We start from the raw sequence: 19,137 nt of genomic DNA on the forward strand, positions 1-19,137 counted from the left end.
TTGTTATTTGTACATTTGTCTTTTTACACTTTGTGAGAAATCGAACTGTATTGCGGTGTTTCCTAATAACACCTAGTACAGTATCTTGCCCATAGAAAGTACTTGACAAATAATTGTTGAACAGATAAATGAAGAAATGGAAAGGTACATGAAAGAGTAAATCAGTGAGTGATTTGCCTGAACGTTAACCTAACATTGAAGCCAGGCGTGGGGGCTCATGCCTGTAATCCTAGCACTCTCGGAGGCCGAGGCGGGAGGATCGCTTGAGGTCAGAAGTTCAAGAGAAGACCCAGTCTCTACAAAAAATAGGAATATTAGCCAGACGCAGTGGTGTGCACCTGTAGTCCCAGCTACTTGGGAGGCTGAGGCAAGAGGATCACTGGAGCCCACGAGCATGAGGTTGCAGTTAGCTATGATCACACCATTGCACTCTTTCCTGGGCAACAGAGTGAGACCCTGTCTCCAAAAAAAAAAAAAAAAACAAAAAAAACCCCATGGAATTAATGACTCAATTATATAATAACTATCAAATTATCAATGTTTTCTTATTCTTTCCAGAATCAATTTTTCTTTAGTCATCAAATTTATTCTAGATGTCATCTAAAATGTTTCTAAGTAAAATAATCACAGATCATTGGCTATTAGATTTATATTTGAAGGGGATATAATGGGTGGCTGGCCCAACCCTCATTTTCTTGGCAAAGACCACCCAGCTGTTAATGTCTAGAACATGAGGCCTTGGACCCTTGTCCACCATCATTCTAGAGCAGTGTCTGAGGAAACTAGGGTGATTTCTGTCTTTTTTTCACATAATGTCCTCCAAACACTCCTTTGTCTAGATTTATAATTTTAATTGTATATATTTGATTATTTAAATCATTTTCTTTGTGTTATTGTCAGTTTCCTGGTTTTTATATCTTTCATTGGTTAGGAACTTATCTATTTCATATTTCAATGCATCTTTGTTTACTTCTGGCCCTTCTTCTAAACCTGTCTGCAAGCCCCATTTGTTCCTCCTTCCCTCTGACTCGTTTTGCATTTGCCTTTATCCTATCTGGATCTTTCACATCAGCAAATTGCTGTGTTTTGTTGGTCCATTTACATTATTTTTTTTTATTGCGTGAAATGAAAAACATCCCCCGAACCCTTCTCCCATCTCTGAAAACCTCTTACTCAGCTGTGTTGGCCCTTGTTTGTTTCATCAGTTTCACCAGTCCCCAGCCCTCTGGTCAGCTGCTGACATCGATTTTGTGCTGATTTGTTAGTTCTGTTATGTCTGTTGTGCCTTGTTGTCCCCAAGTCCTTCAGACCTCTGGGGCCACTCACTCCTTCATTATCCAGATAAAGTACCTCCTCCACCCCCTGCAGTCCCATGCACTCGAGGGGAGTCTGCACGCCCTCCAGTATTTCTGAAGACGATTTGCCTCGTAGTTACTTGCCTGTCACTTCTTGCTCCAAATCCCAACCTAATTTTCCGTAACCCCCAGTCTCTTACCAGCCCCTGACCCACTCTCAGGTTTTCTTTCCCCGGAAACTCGAGTCTCTCTCTCCAGCTAGCTCCTGAGGCACACCCAAAGCAGTGTCACCATTCCTGAGCCTTCACTGTGATCAGTTTCACTCTGCAACACATTTTCTCATCCAGACAGCGAAGGACCTTCCTTTCATAAGTATAATGGATTTATCTTGCTTTCCCAAACAAAAGAACATTTCCCCCCCTGAGATTAATTCTGTGGCTCCCTTTGAAATGAAATGGTTACCATCGGCAGGTTTTTTTTTAAATATCATTTTTTTCCCTTCCTGATTCATTACCTTTTGGGTATTTTATGAAGCTCAAATGTGCCAGTGGAAGTAAAAAGTGCCTTATAAACAGTAACATGCTGTACAGATAAAAGAAATGACTGTTGTCATATAGCTGGGAAAATGCTCTCTGTATTTTATTTCCTTTGAAAAGAATAAGGACAAACACATAGGTTTTGAATTTTTGATCAAACTCTTGTGTACTGAGAACTGAGAAAAATGGAGACATATATGGATTTTTATTCATGTAGAGCACGAAAAGCAGCAAACGGCCTCTCGAGAGTCGTAACTGCAGGCAATAGTCATGCCCTTGGCCCTGGGTATGAGGCTCGCTCACAGGGGTATCTGGAGGAGAGGAAGGAGCCTGGAGCCAAAGGAGCAAATGCTGAGGCTGAGAGGAGCCCCTGGAAAATCCGAGTTTGACCCTCTCGGTGTTTCCAGCAGGTGTACCTGGGCACCTGCCCCTCTGCAGGGTTGATCCAGGTCCTGATGTCCACCTGCTGACCATCAGAGCTCCTTCTTGGCCTTCGTCAAATCCACGCCCCAACTACTGCCATGAACCTGTGGTTCAGGCTTCTGACATGTGTCCCCTCCTGTGTTGTATCCAGGGACAGGGTGCCTTATCAGAGAGACTCCGGAGTTTCAGCATGCAGGACCTCACCACCATCAGGGGAGACGGTGCCCCTGCTCCCTCGGGCCCCCCACCACCGGGCTCTGGGCGGGCCAGCGGCAAACACGGCCAGCCTAAGATGTCCAGGAGTGCTTCTGAGAGCGCTGGCAGCTCAGGTAGGTGTCACTTTGCTTCCCTTCTTTCCCACAGGTTGGGCCTTGCTTCTATTGGGAGAGCCCTGCTCCACCATGTGGCATGAGACCTGGCCCTTCCCCAAGGACCTGCCACCAACAGAGACACCCATCAGATCAGGCCAGGCCAGGCCTGCAGACTCTGACCAGGGCTAGGTCACCTGCACATTGCCTGGGGAATTGGGGGTGGTTGGGTGCTAGTGCCTGGGCCACAGGAGCTTTCTTTGTTCTCTTCCTCTTTGACCCCACTCTTCTAGGGGGGATTACCCGTCTTGAGCACCTGAGTGTCTCCTCCTGACCACACAGGGCTTACTGCTGTCATGGCCCTCTTCCCTGCCTGCATATTTCCTGTCCTCTCTCTCTCTCTCTCTCTCTCTGCTGTCTCCTTCTCACTCCTGACCCCCCCTCAGCCCTGTATGCCCCCAGCCTCTGCATACCAAGGGCCATATAAGCTCTGAGGTCTAATTCACGTGGAGGCCAGGGCCTTATAGTAACAGCACCTCTGCCTCTGAAGTCTAACTCTGGTTGTCACATGCCTAGCGTGAGGTTGCTGGGATCAGGATTGACCTGGGGATCTTGTCAAGCTTGCAGTCCTGGGCCATCCCCAGGGGCTTCGGTAGGTCTTGGGTGAGACCCAGACATGTGATGCCATTGAGGTGCAGCCACACTGGGGACCCCTGGCATTAGATTCATCAGTGTGGGTTTCAGGCTCCAGGAGGGCAGGGGCCAGGGAGCTGGGCCAGGACTCACAGCAGTTCCTTTGGATTCTGTGGCCACAACGTGTGCCTGGTGGCTGCCCTGCCCTTAAGTGTACAAACTGGGACATCCAGTCTTCTATGACGATGTGCAGCCTGCAGGGGGCACCTCGGCCTGAGCCCTGGGTCTTGACAGACCCCACCTGATTGTTGGGGCCTTAGCCATGGACAGAAAAGCAGGAGCCCTGTGGCCATCCTGGGAATGACAACTCATGGTCAGAGCCAAGTGCAGCCTGGGGATCTGTCCATTCCCCACCTCTCAGGAATGGCCCCTCTGCCTTTCCCCAGGTTTGAAGGTTGTGGCTTTTCTGTTCAGAGATGTTTTAACCCTGTCACTGTGGGAAGCAGGGCAGGGTTGAGGGGTAGAGGCCCGGCTATGGGGTGAGGACCTCCTCAGGGAGAGGTTATCTCCTCAGGGAACCCCCCACCCCAAAACTTAGAATGGAATTCCCAAAGCCCAGGCAGGAAGGGGCCTCAGGGACCATTCTGTCTAACTCTCTGATTTTGCCAGTGCAGGGACGAAGGTCCAGGGGAGGGGACTGTACCAGGGTCCCCCACGGTGGGCTGTGGTAGAGCACGGGCTCCTGACTCCTGCGCCGGAGCCCTCAATCACTCCCCGTCGACCGTCCGGGCCTCACTGAGCATCTGCAGCTTCTGGCCTCCTGGGACTGCCCCAGAAACAGGGCTGCAGATCACCTCCAGGTGTCACCTCCACCCTTGGTCAGCTCATTGGCTACCAGCCTCAAGTGAAAGCTGTCACTTGAGGGCCGGGCGCGGTGGCTCATGCCTGTAATCCTAGCACTCTGGGAGGCCAAGGCGGGAGGATCATTTGAGCTCAGGAGTTCAAGACCAGCCTGAGCAAGAGTGAGACCCCGTCTCTACTAAAAATAGAAAGAAATTAGCTGGACAACTAAAAATACATATAGAAAAAATTAGCCGGGCATGGTGGCACAGGCCTGTAGTCCCAGCTACTCTGGAGGCTGAGGCAGGAGAATCACTTGAGCTCAGGAATTTGAGGTTGCTGTGAGCTATCATGATGCCACTGCACTCTAGCCCAGGTGACAGAACCAGACTCTGTCTCAAAAAAAAAATGGTATTTGTAATACTGAAATTGTCCAGGAGAGAAATGGGCTGCCTGGTGAGGTAGTGAGATCCCTGACATTGGAAGGACCTAAACCAAAGTTGAATCATCAGTTTCAAGGAGGGATTCCTGCTTTGGGTAGGAAGTTGCCCCAGGCAGCCCTGCGGTCCCTTTCCTCTGAGAATCTGTCACTATTCTAGAGGTAGACCAAGTAGAGGAGGCAGGCTCAGAGAGAACACGCACCTCACCATGCCAAGGCCCCCGGGGCCGGAATCCAAGCCTCCTGCCTGGACCTTCCCTGGTGCATTATTCAGGGAAGCCCCAGCGCTCGGAGCATGAGAAGTCTGGGGAGGTCTAAACCGCAATGGAAGTGTCCTGGGCCTCGAGCATCTTCCCAGCCCAGCACCAGGTAGAAAGAGTTTGGGATGGTTTGTTTCGTCGCTGGCCCCGCCACTCTCCATTCGCAGAGACAGTGACGTCCCCTGCCACACCCTAGGGGGGCAGTGGGGAGCGCTGCCACAGTCGTGGGCTGAGACAGCCAAGCATGTTGCATTGAGCTCCAGCCGTCTCACTGCCAGTCCCTTGGCCTCAGCTCCTGCGGTTTCAGGGGGCAGAGAAGGGAGGTGCCGACCCAGCAGGGAGGCCAGGGGCGGTGTGGCACTCCCCCCAGCTGTTCTGAGGCCTAAAATAAAAGCCATCTTGGAAAGAAAGACAGGTGAGAGCTGGCCCAGGGCTTCGGTAAGGGGCAGAAGCGCCTGGGTCAGAGTCACCCAGGGCTGGTGTGCCCTTCTCAGCTCAGCCCCGCTGTGGGCCTCAGACTCCAGGGCTAGTCGGGTAGGCGAAAGGGCCCCAGAGTAGGGGAGGGGACTGGACTCCGTCCTGGCTAGGTGACACCATGACACCGGCCTGTGCAGACACAGCACATGCAACACAGCGAGGCAGATGCCGCTAAACAGTCACCACACTTCTTGCTGGGCCTAGACTCAGCCTTAGAACTTTTCTGAGTGCAACTTTTCAAATCCGCTACCAGGGGATTTAAACCTGGCATAGAAAACAGACCCAGTTCCCTTCAGCTTGCTCCTTTGAGAAAAGAGCCAACAATCCCTATTCAGCCTGTGTCTTAGGGTTGTTAACAGAGCAAACACCATAATTTACAAGCCCCGGACATGTGGCAGGAGTTGAAGACAACCTGGGAGAGAGACAACTTGCATCCTGTGGAGCTCTGTGCAGCCGTTGGAAGCAACAGATTAAATATACATACAGGTGGAACATGAAAACATGATGCCTAGTGAAAAAAGTACAAAATAGATTTTATGTAACAATTTATGTAAAATAAAAATATATGTCGGTCATGCAGAATAACAATACGGAGTTTGCAAGAACACATTTAAACAAAAAGTTGCACATTGAAATAGTAAAACTGCTGCTCCTTGAGGAGGAAGGAGACTGTGGGTGGGGTGCGGGGATAAACATTATGCGAACATACATAAAAGGTGAGAGGGGTCCCTTGAACCAGTGAGGCCCATTTGCTGTGAACTGAGAAGGGAGATCCACTCAACCATCTGCATCTTGTGGAAAGGAAGGACGAAGCAAGCAAAGGAAGCAGGGAGGGAGAAGGCACAGAATGTCCCTGCGTGGTTACTGAGCTCTGCAAGCTCCTGGCAGGCAGACACATGACCTGTGCTTCCCTCTGGCACTGCCCCCACCCGGCATGCCTGCCACATGCCTGGCACACAGAGGTCCCTGCCTGTGGTCTGAGCAGGACACAGGGTCTGGACGTTGGAGACAGGGAAGCATAGTTCTTCCCTACTGCTACCCGGGGTGGGGCTGGCAGTGCACTTGACCTGACCCTCTCACCTGCCTGGAGTCCTCCTTGCTTGAAGGGTCAGGGCAGGCAGGGACTGACCTTGCCCTTCCTGCAGAGTGAACGGGGAGGTACTTAGTCAGACACTATCCATCGAGTACCTACCACTGGACACCAGGCAGGGTACAAAGGAAGTTGAATGAATGATCCTGGCCTTCCATGGACTTGGAATCACTCAGTAAGCATATTTTTAGTGAGCACCTGCTGTATACCAAGGCCTAGATGTGCACGAAGTCCAATGGAGTGTGCAAGGCAGCAGCCAATTAGGTCTTTGGTCAGACGTCCAGATGCCAAGCACTTGGGGTTCTGAGGTCTGCCTGAAGAGGTTTCCTAGAGGACAGTCTGAACTGGAAGGCGTAGAGAGGAGGAGGCTCTGGGCAGGGGTGGTTGGAGTTACTTCCCAGAGGAAACTTTGACCTCATCCCCAGCCTTTCCTGGGGCTGCAGGATGCAGCCAGATGAGGGTTTCCTGGCACCTGAGAGGAAGCTAAAGCTGAGATGATCCCTTCCCACACCTTGGTGTCTCTACAGAGACCCATGTTCCTGGGACCCCTATGTTGTACACTCTGGGATCCCCACGTCTCATTGAGGCCTCCTTGTTTGCCTGGGACTGGTTTCTGTCGAGTGGGGGGTATCACTGATGGTGCCCCACCCCGTTCCCACAGTGTGTACCTGCTGCTCCACCTGTAGGACCCGGAAAGGTGAGTAGGCAGCCGGCCTCCCTGCAGCGTGCTGGATGCTCATCTCGGGAGGGGGTTCTAACCAAGAGCTGGCACTTGACCTTGGGGCTCCCTTTCAGCTGCATGGTCATGGAGGGGCCAGAAGTTTAACCCTTTAAAACAGCAAACACATTCTCTTACGGTTTCTGTGGGCAAGGAGTTTGGGAGTGGTGTAACCGGGCGTTCCTGGCTCAGGGTCCCTCAGAGGTTGCAGTCAAGTCTTCGGCCAGGCTGAGTCATCAGAAGTCTCACCTGAGCTGGAGGACCCACTTCCAAGATGGCCCTTTCATGGCTGTTGGCCTCGGTTCCTTACCACATGGACCTCTCTGGGGCTGCTTGAGTGTCCTTACAACATGGCAGGTGGCGTGGCCCAGAGTAAGCGATCTGAGAGAGACAGTAGGCAGGAAGCCACAGGACCTTTTATGACCTAGGCTTTGAAGTCACACCCACCACTTCTGCCTTATTCTGTTTGTTGGAAGTGAGTCATCAAGACCAGCCCACACTCAACGGGAGGAGAATTAACCTCCACTTCTTGAAGGCAGGAGTATTGAAGAACGTGTAGGGATATTTGAAAACCATCACAGGGTTATACTTCCACGTGCTCTGGGGATGATGAACCCAGGAGCTTCTCAAGGTCCTCTGAAATGACCAAGCCCTGCAGTTCCAGGGCTTTCTGGTCCTGGTGTAGCCAAGGGAGCCCTGATCCCGCTTTGCCACTTACTACTAGCTGTGCAACTTTGCGTGAATCACCTAACTGCTCCGAGCTTCGGTTTCCTCATCTTAAAATGGAGATAAAGACCCCTGCTTCCCCCATCTCACTATGCTGTTGTGAAAGTGGCCACGAAAGAGCCATGATAGCCACAATAATCCTGCGAAAGATGACAATGATCGTAGCCTGGGCAGCCCTGCCCTCAGAGAGAGGGGAGCTCTCGCAGTCTGGTCAGGGACCCCTGCTGCTGCCCTCCCCTCGTGTGAGTGACGGCTCAGTGGGGCCATGTTGTTCTGTCCTGATCTGCTCCTCTGTTTGCCTAACCCCAGCTAGACACGTTAGGGACTAGGTGGGTGCTGGGCTAATCTGGAGCCCTTTCACTCTGCCTGGCTCTCCCGTGGAGAAGCTGCCTTTGGCTCAGAAGGCGAGAGGGGCTATGCCAGGCCTGCAGCCTGCCTGCTGGTGTCAAGAGAAGGGGGAAGGCATGTGCGGAGTCCATTACTGTCTGTGCCACCAGCCCTGGTGCCACGGTGGCATGGCATGTCCCTCTCACATCGGTGGTGAGCAGGAGGACAGGAAAGTGAATTATTGGCAGTGTCCTGTTTTCCCGCCATTTCTTTATTTTTAAGGCTTCTCAGCACTGAGCTTTTTAAGGTCTGCAGAAGATCTGGGGATTTTGGAGGCCATAAGGCCAAGGTGAACCAAGGTCAGAGGAGTCCTGAGCAGGGGCACAGGTGGAGACCAGCTTTCTAGCCCAGCTCTGACTCTAACCAGCGAGTGTCCCTGTGGGGCCTCCTGGTCCAAGCCAGAAATGGAGGGGCCGTGTGCACTTGTTTCCAGCGCTGGGCGCTAGGACTTGGCCTGGTGGACGTGCTAGTTCATGGCAAACGACCGTGCAGTACCAGTGGCCCCAGGTGACTGTGGGGATTTCTATCTATTTATGGTTTTGAGTCTGTAAATTCTGTGAGCCATTCCGAAAGCCTGTCATTCTGGTCGACTGTCACTTGGGGGACCGGGGAAAGTAGAACTGCCTTCTCCTCCCTTTGTTCCTCCTAGCAGTGTTCTGTGCTACTGTCAGAGCCCTCACCTGCTGTGATTCCTGGTGGTTTCATGATGACAGGCAGCATTTCCAATGCATTTAAATAGAACTGCAGTTAATTGTAGGAATTTACTTCTTTGGAAGGCCACAGCAACAGGCTGCATGTGCATAAACGTGCGTCCGGTATTCTGTGGGGGACGTTCTGGTTCCTCATCCCCGAGCGAGCAGGGGAGCTGCAGAGATGGGGGCTGCTGGGGAGTGGGCCATAAGCGGGGCTCAGTGCAGGCCTCAGGACCTGGAAGCCTGTGCCCCAGCCCTCCCTTTCTTGGGCCTCTACCTCTCCAAGGGCCCTCATAACACCAGTGCTGGGAGTTCTGCCTCCACTCTCCCAGAGGTCTGCTTGCAAGGAACCACGTGATGCTTGGTCTCACCATGTCCCTCTGTGGCCTTGGGAAGGCCCCTGCCCTCTCTGGGCCTCAGCTTCCTCCTCCGTAAGGTGGTGGGGCTGGGCTGGCTGCCCCTCAGTCCTCCCAGCTCTGACAGTCTCTGTGAGGGAAGCATGCTGGCTGCGAAGTGGCAGCAGATGACATTGCGGGAGATTTGTCTTGCACCCAGGGCTGGAGGCCGACTCTCAAGCAGCAACGCCATGGGTGAGGATTTCAGGGGTGTCAGGGACACTTTCCTCCTGATCCCCTAAAATGATGTCACATGGGAAGACACTCAGGCCAGAGCCTGGGGAGATTCAGATTATTCCTGGGGGATCATGGAGCCCCAGGATCCCTGGACAGAAAGAGAAATTCTCTAGGGGTTGTAAATTCAGGTCTTAATTTGGGATGAGGGGTGGGGAAAAGCAAAGGTGGGCATCTTGGAGGCTAATGATTGCATCACAGAGCAGTGACAGCCACTGAGGTAGAGCTCAGAGGCCCCGGGGTCAGCCACAGTTTTAAGGTGTGCATCTTAGATGCCAAGAGAACATTCTCTCCCTACCTCTGCTCCATCCTGCCCCCCCCCGTCAGTTGATTCCCTGTTCCTTGCGTGTCTGTGTCTCTTTTTCTGTGCTGCTATTATTATCTGCCTCCTTTATGCCCCTCTTTTCTCTCTGCCTACTTTGACTGTGATATAGAGCCAAACTCTGGATCACTGCCTGTGGTTAGTCGTAGAGATGCCCCCTCCTTTTTTAATCAAGTATGAGTAACATAATTTTAAAAAGCAGTCATGCCTTTTGTCCTCTCAAAGAGAGAGAATTGCATTTTATTGAGTGTGGCCCCCGGGCAGTATCTTTCCTCCGACCAGAGCAGGAGGAGCTGTCTGAGGTTTAGAGCATGGAAAGTGAGTGTGTGCGCGTGCACGTGAGCGTGTGCGATTGTGCATGTGTCTGTGTGGATGGGGGCGGGTGTGTGCATGCACACGTGTGTGTGAGTTTCAGCCCCAAAGACCCTTCCCTAACAGAATGTTCTTTTTTCTCTCCTCGGTGGCTGTTGGGGACACGGATGTAAGTGTTCCAGACGAGCATGCTCTTCTTCAGACACGTTTGCTGCCTCCCATTAATGCTGCCGCTCATGTGTGCTGTGTGGGATGTGTTTGCTAACCTGGGGGATGTTCTGCTGCACTGTGGGGGTGGGGTGGCCCCAGGCTCAGTGCAGGCAGCTCTGCGCAGGCCTTTAAAGGGCTTAGAGACTTGGCCAGTTTCTCCCCAGTTCCCTCCCCACAGAGAGAAGGGGTGGAGCCTGTGGCCCAGCCTGCTGCACAGCCCTGCTGACACATTTGCTAATATGGAAATGTCAGCCAAGGCCACACCCCCATTCCCCTGCTGTGGAAGGCAACAGGGACCCTGCCTTTTCCTAAAGGCCACCGAGCTGTGGGCATCATGGTGGCAGCTCCGTGGGTCAAGGCTCAAGGCTGCCACCACCTGAGGTTTGCAAGTTGTTGTGGCTATGACCTGGCATAGGAGACCCTCCTCCCATACAAGTTGTCTCCGAGAGCCATAATAGTAATAAGATGTGGACAGCAACACCCTTTCAGGCCTGTTGCCTGAGTCACACATTCTGTTTAGAGCTACAGGGACAAGAACACTGAGGAGGCAACTGCTGACTTTTCTCCCCAGCTGCTCACCCTCATTCTCATCCTGGGGCCTCTCAGTGGAACTGTATTCTATGGGTTTATTTCTCCATTTATACTCCTCCCTGTTCCAAAAAGGAGTTAGTCTACTTCTGAAAATATATGATATATCAAATCAAAGTAAGAAAAATGAAGCTTGGGAGAAAGGGAGTGGGCAGGTAAGATGCAGTCAGGGGTGAGAAGAAAATTTAAAATGCATGCCATCAAGGTGTGGACTCTCAAAAATGCCAGGCTTCCTTGAAACCACTGCAAAGAGGGAATTACAATTAGTTAAGAGATCCATGTCCACCATGCAATATCCTACCAGAGGCTTGGAGGCTTGGCTTGTATAGTATGTTTGTTCTCCTTGGTCCTGAGGAAAAGGTAGAATGTTACAAACACTCTTGGCAAAAACATTCAGTGAACACAGTGACCTAAAGCATTCTTCTCTTTTTAGGAGGTTCTCTGCAGCTTCCATCTGAGGCCACTTCAGGCCCACGCTGGCCACCTTTGCTCCCAGCTCTGCTGAGAAGCTTGTTTCTATTCCTGCCTGTATGTCTGGGTCCCCCTTGGCCCATCACTCCCAGTGGGCCAGAGGGTCATTTCTTTTCGACTCTGTAGTCCTTGCTCAAGGATGCAGTGGAGAACACAAACAAAGCCATTTTTGTTTTAGTCCTGAGGTTATGGTGGTGATGATGATTTTGGTAATGTGTGAGTTCATGGTTCAGCCTCAGTGAATCCAGACTGAGCGGACTGGGTTGTCAGATGCCCAAGGATCCTGTGGTGCCCCTGAGCTGCCTTCTGAAGCCCACAACGCTCACTACAGGAAAAGCCCTGGACCGGGATTTAGAGGGGACAGCATGTGCAGACTTGAACCAATTCCCACCCCACTTCCACGGTGCGGGCTTTCCTTGGGCGGTCTCTGCCTTGGTCTGAGGGCTTTTGGTCTTTTATATCTCCTTTAGGCAAGAGGTATCTGTGTCCATAGGAACTTCCTGGTTGATGGGTGTCAGACTCTGACTTGGGGCGAGAGAGCTGAGTGAGCTCTCTGAGATGATGTCAGGATTGAATTCAGTGGGTGAGTGGCCACAGTGTATCCAGACCTGGGTCAGGGGCTAAGAGGGACCAAGGGAGGATCAGCCACGGCCCCACAACCTCAGGACACTTTCTACTGGGCCGAGGGCACCCAGCACAAGTTGTGTGGTACAGGCTCCAAGCACCACTGGGGTCTCAAGCACGGAGGGCTCTTCGTGCTTTGCAGGATGCTAAGGGTGCAGCTGAATTGGGCAGAAGAAGGGACAACCCAAACCCAGAGCATATATGCTGGCGAAGCACAAAGTTAAAGAAAAGAAAAAAAAAAAAAGGAAAGTTAATGATCTCAGACCCTTCCTAAGGCACAATCTGAGCAGATCACTCCCCAACCTACAATTCAGTTTTGAGTTTTGTTAAGGTAACCGTGATGTCATGCTGCCTCCTGCTGGCTGTTGTAGAGTACAGCAGCAGTAACTGGCAAAGCCGCTCAAGATGAGGGTTCAGTTGTTGAGTTTTACTCCACACTTGTGCTGTTACAGTCTAGCGAGTCCACTGTGGATGGAGAGCGCACATTTGGTTGCTGAACATGTTCTTAGGCGCGGTATCAGGGTTTCCCAAGAAGAGCCCTGGCTTCTGTCTATAGACCTCAGAGTTGTTGGTTGGACCAGATGACTCGAGAGCCTCCTAGTTCTGCATTCTGTGATTCTGGGTAAAAACAATATATGAAACATAGAAAGATGTGTGTGTGTGTGTGCGTGCGTGCGTGTGTGTGTGTGTGTGTTTTAAATAAGCCAGGTATGGGCAGAAAACATTTTACATCTCAACTAAGATAGAACCACCTGGCCAGATGGCATGGAATATGCATTAGCATTTAATATTTTTAAAATACTATGCATTCAATGAGATGAATTAATTCTGGAGCATTTCCTGTGGCTTTGTCCAAGGCAGGCTGAAATAGGAATCTTGCTGTCATTTTTTTTTTTGGCAGAGGCTACTATCAAGTTTTCCTTCCATTAGGCTCCTCTGCCTCTCTAGAACTAAGCCTTTGAAATGAAAAATCTACATAGCTTTGCTTAAGGTTATCCCTTAAGGTTTCCTGGCATTTTACATCCTGTAGGAAGGTTTGCAGCTGAATATGCAAGTATAATGCACTGTCAACACTCCTTGTATGTATAATGTAGAAACTGTGCTTCCTACCTCAAAATCACTGCCCCACCTTTTCCAGAGGAGATTCTTTGCCCAAGCATTTGGGCATTCTTCTGGTGTGGAATCACAGGTCTAAGTTGCAGGGTTTGACATGTCTCAGTTAAGGCAGCCTCTTTGTCTCCCAGGGAAGCACCCCCCGCCCACCGCCTTGGTAGCCTTTTGGGAGATTCTGAGCCTGTAGCTGTTTCTGTGCATAGTGCCTGTCAAGTCTTACAATTGTACTTTCACAATCCCAGACCCCCTGCAGGGAGGCCCCAAAGATGTGAGTGCTTTCTTGGACACAGGGGCCTTGGCTGTCCTAACAGGCCTGGCTTGTTGTGCTGTGTACCTAACCTTGCCCTTCCTTGCCCCTTTCTACACTGACCCCTCTTGCTGTACTTTGTCTCCTCTGTGTAGATTATAATGGACATTAAGTGGTTGAGGGAGATGTGAATGAGGGTGGTGTGAAGGCATGGGAGCCCCACCAGGTCCAAAACCCATTGGCGTTTTCTGACGAGGAGGAGGAAGACCTGCTGGATTTCATGTACAAGTATAAGGCACCTCGGAGGACGGATTTGCCCCTGGAGGTACACGGTGTCTGGGGCTGTGGGTTGGAGTGTGTGTTTGCCCAAGGGCTCTGCCCCAGAGATCTGGGGGTCCTGGGAGCAGCATCTCTCGGGGCATCCAGCATCTCCCGAGTGCCTGGGATGGAAAGATCTCCCTCTGTCAAGCAGGCAGAACAAGCCACTACATAGCATCCAGCCACTTGCCAAGAGGGGAAGAAAGACCTTACTAATTTCATTTAGAAATAGAGGTGGCAAAGTGCCTACGGCTTTATTGTTGTTGGTTTTTATACCCAAATATTAACAATTCCTAACCTAAGATGATGTGCAAGTGAAAAGCAACCCAAATGAGTGTTTTAGGGGAAGAAAACCCCAGAATGTATAATTTGACAAGTTTTTATAAATAAGGATTGTTCGTCACTGTATCTCCAAGACACAGCATAGCACCTGGTACAAAGTAGCTATTCATAAAGTGTTATTAAAGGGGCACAGCCCTTTAAAGTTACCAAAAACAGTACCCTTGACGCATGTACTATTGTCAGTTGTAGATGTGGTAGAGTTTTGGCAGCAGAACGGCTGAGCCTGCAGCCTTCTGGGCTTTGCTCTGGGATGTGGGCAGGGAGTCACCAGTCATGGGCACGGGTGCAGGGCCAGCAGAATTGGGGACCCCAGAGTCTTCCTCTTTCCCCCTAAGGTCTCCTCTCCTATTCCCCATCTGCTGAGTACTGCGGCCTGAGAGGCCAGCTGAGGCCAGCTGGGAGTCCCCTTTCCACAGAGTAGAGACCCCTGTGAGACTCAGGTGAGATGCACTGAAATGTTCCCCTACACAGGGGCTGGCGTTCCTGTTCACGTTAGGATGGCAGTTGTGACCACCTTCCTGTGCAGGAGTTCATCAGATTCCTTTCCAAGGCGAGGCACACGTGGGTCAATTTTGAAATTAGAGGGTTTGGGAAAGGAAGGTTCTGAACTTGGACACTAGTGGAGGAGTCCAGTCTGGTCATTATGGCCCGGGCAGCCTTATGGGGATAGGAGCCCATCCTAAAACATTCTAGGGCTCAAGGGTTTGTGCTATTTTGTTTTTGTTTTTTGAAGCTGCACAAACTGCTTTACTATTTACTGTTAACCAAACTACCGTGAGACAGATTACTAAAAAGGTAGGTTACACTGCTTCTTCTCTCGGTCTATGTCCAGAGGTGGCTGGTAAGCACGGCCTAGTGGTGAGGCTGCAGCACAAGGACTCAGTGTAAGGGCCCAAGACTTGTTCTCTAGCTCTGTGGTCCCCAAACCCTGGGCCACAGACTGGTGCCAGTCGATGCCCTGTTAGGAACCGGGCCGCACAGGAGGAGGTGAGCAGTGGGCAAGCTAGCAAAGCTTCATCTGTATTTACAGCCACTCCCCTCCCCATGGCTTGCATCACCACTGAGCTCTGCCTCCTGTCAGATCAGTGGTGGCATTAGATTCTCATAGGAGCGTGAACCCTATTGTAAACCACGCACGTGAGGAATCTCGGATGCGTGCTTCTTATGAGAATCTAATGCCTGATGATCGAAGGTGGAGCTGAGGCGTTGATGCTAGTGCTGGGGAGTGGCTGCAAATACAGATTATAATTAGCAGAGAGGTTTGACTGCACAACAAATGTAATGCACTTGAATCATCCCGAAACCATCGCTCCCCGCCTCCCCAGTCTGTGGAAAAATTGCCTTCCATGAAACTGGTCCCTGATGCCAAAAAGGCTGGGAACTAATCCTCTAGTTCATTCACTCCCTCCCTGTGCTGTGCCTGTCTGGCACTGAGCCAGACACCAGGAAATGGTGGTGAATGTAACATGGGCCTGGCCTCAGGAAGCTCCTAGTCTGGAGACACTGAGCAGAGAACGCACACCCCACCCTAGGTGCAAGGTCCTCTGCTTGCACAAAACATGATGAGAAGACAAAAGAGGTGATGATGCCTGGTTATGTGTGGCTGGGCAGTAGTGAGAGGGGCTTAGGAAAACCTTTGCAGAAGTGACTTTAAGCTGGGTCCTCGGGAGGACTACAAATATTCAAGACAGAGGAGAGAGGGAAGGGCTTCCAGTCAGAAGGAACAGAGGTGTGAAAGGACACAGTGTAGAGAAAGAAGTTATCTGTGTAACAGTGGACAGAGACAGGGGTTGAGGGTAAGTTTTTCCCTTTCTTTCATTGTAATAACTCCTCCTGTGATCTGTGTATCCCATGGAAGGAGGGGTCCCTTGAGAGTCATTTGTGGAGGAAATGAGGTGGAACCCTTTATACAGTTGAGTAGTCCTAATCCAAAAATCTATAACTTTTTGAGTGCTGACATGATAATCAAAGGAAATGCTCACTGGAGCATTTTGGATCTCAGATTTTCAGATTGGGGTGGTCAATTGGTATGTATGTGCAAATATTCCAAAATCTGAAAAAAATCCAAAATCTGTAACACTTTTGGTTCTAAGCATTTTGGATAAGGGACACTAAAGACAGTGTTTGCCTCTGTGGTGTTGTTTGCTGTGCATTAAAGGGCTTCACATCCAGAAAGGGGACTGGAAATTTCTTGATGGAAATTTGAAGCACGTAGCAAGAAACATGAGACCAGTTCCCAAAGGAAATAACAAAAATAAGGGAAGAGATGGGGAGGCGGTTCTCCCTGCTGAGTCATTTGTTAAGATCATTTTGCTCCCAGGGTGGAAATAAGAAAGATGCGTCATTCTTCTGCACAACCGTTCTCCTGGGAGATCTTGAGATTTAGGAGACTGTGAAGCCAAGAGGAAGGTGTTAGCCTTTTCGATGGGCGTAGTTTCACAGGGGTATGTGGGATGTGACTCTAGTGTTTGATTCCTGTTGTGGAGACTCAGGGAGACCCCAGCCCCAGCCAGCTGCCTCACGCCTGTGCGCATTTGGCCAAGGAGCTGGATACACAATCCCTTCCAAGTGCTGTCCTCCAAAAATTCCACATTTATGCCCAATTGAGGGATGCCTTTCTTTCTGTTTTCTCTACCAGGCACCTCCTAGAATCCCTCGATCTCGCTTCAGGAAGAAAAGTACCTCAACCTCGGCCACTGAAACCACGTGAGTGAGATGAGCCAACAGCACCGGATCCACAGAATGTTTCTTCTCTGCCTTAAAGAGCTATTCACTAATAACATAGAAATCTGCAAGCTGGGTGTGCTTTGAGTGTGCAGCCTCACAGACATGGCCTTTTCTCTCTCCCCTCTTCCACTTTTAAGAATTTTTTCCCCCTTTCTTTATTTTCTTGGGGAGAGGCTAAAGGGAAAGGTAGTGGGGGGGGTGCCCTTTAAGTCTTCTGAGGTTAGTAATTTTCCACAATTGGATTGTCATTATAGACAGCAGTGTGTTTTTAGAAACATAAGAGAATCACCCTTATGCTGCTGAGATGTACATTTGTAATTTATCTGTTGCATACTTAGTTTTTAGTCCTGTAAATGCAAAGCAATTTTTTAAAACTTTTTTTGTTCTTGCTACTAATACTTTGAACTATGATGTACATATTTATGGCTTTTGGCTTAATATAATGGACTTGCAAGGGCTGCCAGAGGTTCTGATATGTAAGAAAACTGCAAAACCAGAAATATATAAAAATATTTTTGATTCTAGAGAACGTCTCAGATGTGCTTATAAAGCTTCCAAATACAACTCCAGTAACACATCCCTTTTCCTGCTGGAAGATGCTCCATATTCTTCAGATAGTTGTTTAGTGAAAAAACCAGAGAAGTTAGGAGTGAAGTTAGCTGATAAGTCACAGGAAGCTCATCTTCTCCTCTGATTCAGGATTAGGAGCTTCTGAATCCTTTCCAGGGATTTAACACTGCCTTAGGCAGGCAGCTCACCCTTGGCCAAACTTCTTGGGGATGGGGAACTGCAGAGCTGTTGGAGGAATAATTTTATGTTTCAAAAGTATGTGGCAAATGATTATTTCTCCTTCATAGTGACCAGTGCTGTGACTAGCTTCCCCAGGTAGAGGAGCCTACAATCTGAGCACTTTGTTTTAGAGACCACTAAGCAAAAACAAAGAAAAAACACACAAAAAACCCTGACAACTATGCCGTTTCAGATATGCTATGAAATACATCTGAGACACATGTGTAATAATCAAAATGGTGCATTCTAGAATGGTTCTAGAGGTTGAGATCTTTATGGTTAAGACTTTGCTTAGATCCATGAGCAGCTGTGGTTCACACCTGTTCCCTGCCTGACCTGTGCAGAATGTGAACGGTGACGGACTCACACCCGTGGGCACTATAGGTCTTACGGGGTGTCTTACACACGCCTGGATTGCTTAGTAGGGGAATAAAGCACTGTCTGAGGGGTCTCCCTACTTAGGTTGAGAATTTCATTTGAAAAGAATCTGGTTTAAATGGCACTGTGGTGTGAGGTAGCTGTTCTCCCCTCTGAGAGCTGAAATGTAAGAATAGTGTATTTGTGCTTAGAGTTGGTGTTTTCTTTCATTGTAATGCATGCAGTGGTCACAACCCAGTTACTCCTAATATTTGGATCGTGTTTGTTTGTAGATATGCCCCGAAGACTAGAGAATTAGTGTTATATACTACACAGAACTTAACGTCGACAAACTGTAAACAGGCCCAATTAAACACTGGTCCCTTACTGAGCGATACATATTATCAGTGGCCTTTGCTGATGACACATTAGCTGGCTCTTAGCCACCTCAGAAAGAGTTTTATTTGAAGTTGATTGTTGCCAGATACGCATATTGAAACCCTTTCTTCCCACAGTTCATCCGAAGGTGATTTTGTAATTTACAACAGGCAAATGGAGGCTGTCTGCTCATTGTGCCCCCCACACACCAATTCCTAAACCTGTGAAGGGAGACAGAAAATCTGTTTTCTTCAAGCTCACTGAATAGTTCTAGACAGAGGAATAATAGACTTTTTAAAGTGTATTTACCTGTTAGTTGGAAGTACCCAGAATTCTCAGAAGCAAGTGCAAAAAAGCTTAAGCAGCTTCATAGCAACTTTTTGCCAAAATAATAAATGCCATTAGCAGCAGAGTTTAAAATCCTATTGTGAACAGCTATATTTTCATTTTACAATGGAAAGTTATAACAAGTACAGGCTATCAAGTTTGCACTCAACTATGCCAAAAAAAAGTTTGAAGCACTCTACTCTCAGACATGCTGTATTATTAATACTTCTCATTCAAGATTAAAAAATGTTAAGCTATCCAAATGCTGTCTTAATGTACATGTAACTATTTTTCCTTCAAGTGTTGATTAGGGAGTTGGTTTCTCTCTTAAAGACACTCACTGTACAACTGCGAGCAGCTGTCATACTTCTGGCAAAATGTGTTTACTTATCTGACAAGCTGTATATTTGTGTATGGACTGACATAAAATGTGAATACCTATAAGTGTACATGTAGTTGTGTGGTGTTCTGTCTAGAGGATACAACTGAATGTTTTTCATTTGCTCACTTACACAGACTGTTTACAAAACGCTAGCTTGAAAGTCTGTAATTTTTATGT

The 19,137-nt window shown here is 49.4% G+C and overlaps 1 protein-coding gene across 1 annotated transcript in view; it reads left to right on the forward strand.

Annotated features, from left to right (window-relative positions):
- Positions 1 to 16,969, forward strand: part of REEP1 (receptor accessory protein 1) — a 105,761-nt gene extending 88,792 nt beyond the window's left edge. The window contains exons 6-9 of the mRNA XM_069494534.1: positions 2,406 to 2,583; positions 6,963 to 6,998; positions 13,514 to 13,665; positions 16,639 to 16,969. Coding sequence (XP_069350635.1) covers positions 2,406 to 2,583; positions 6,963 to 6,998; positions 13,514 to 13,665; positions 16,639 to 16,710 — 438 coding nt within the window. The 3' untranslated portion in view covers positions 16,711 to 16,969. The remainder of the gene's footprint in view (positions 1 to 2,405; positions 2,584 to 6,962; positions 6,999 to 13,513; positions 13,666 to 16,638) is intronic.
- Positions 16,970 to 19,137: the final 2,168 nt, after the last annotated feature.

The sequence above is a fragment of the Eulemur rufifrons genome, chromosome 19 (assembly GCF_041146395.1).
Source record: "Eulemur rufifrons isolate Redbay chromosome 19, OSU_ERuf_1, whole genome shotgun sequence".
In the NCBI taxonomy this organism is placed as follows: Eukaryota; Metazoa; Chordata; class Mammalia; order Primates; family Lemuridae; genus Eulemur; species Eulemur rufifrons.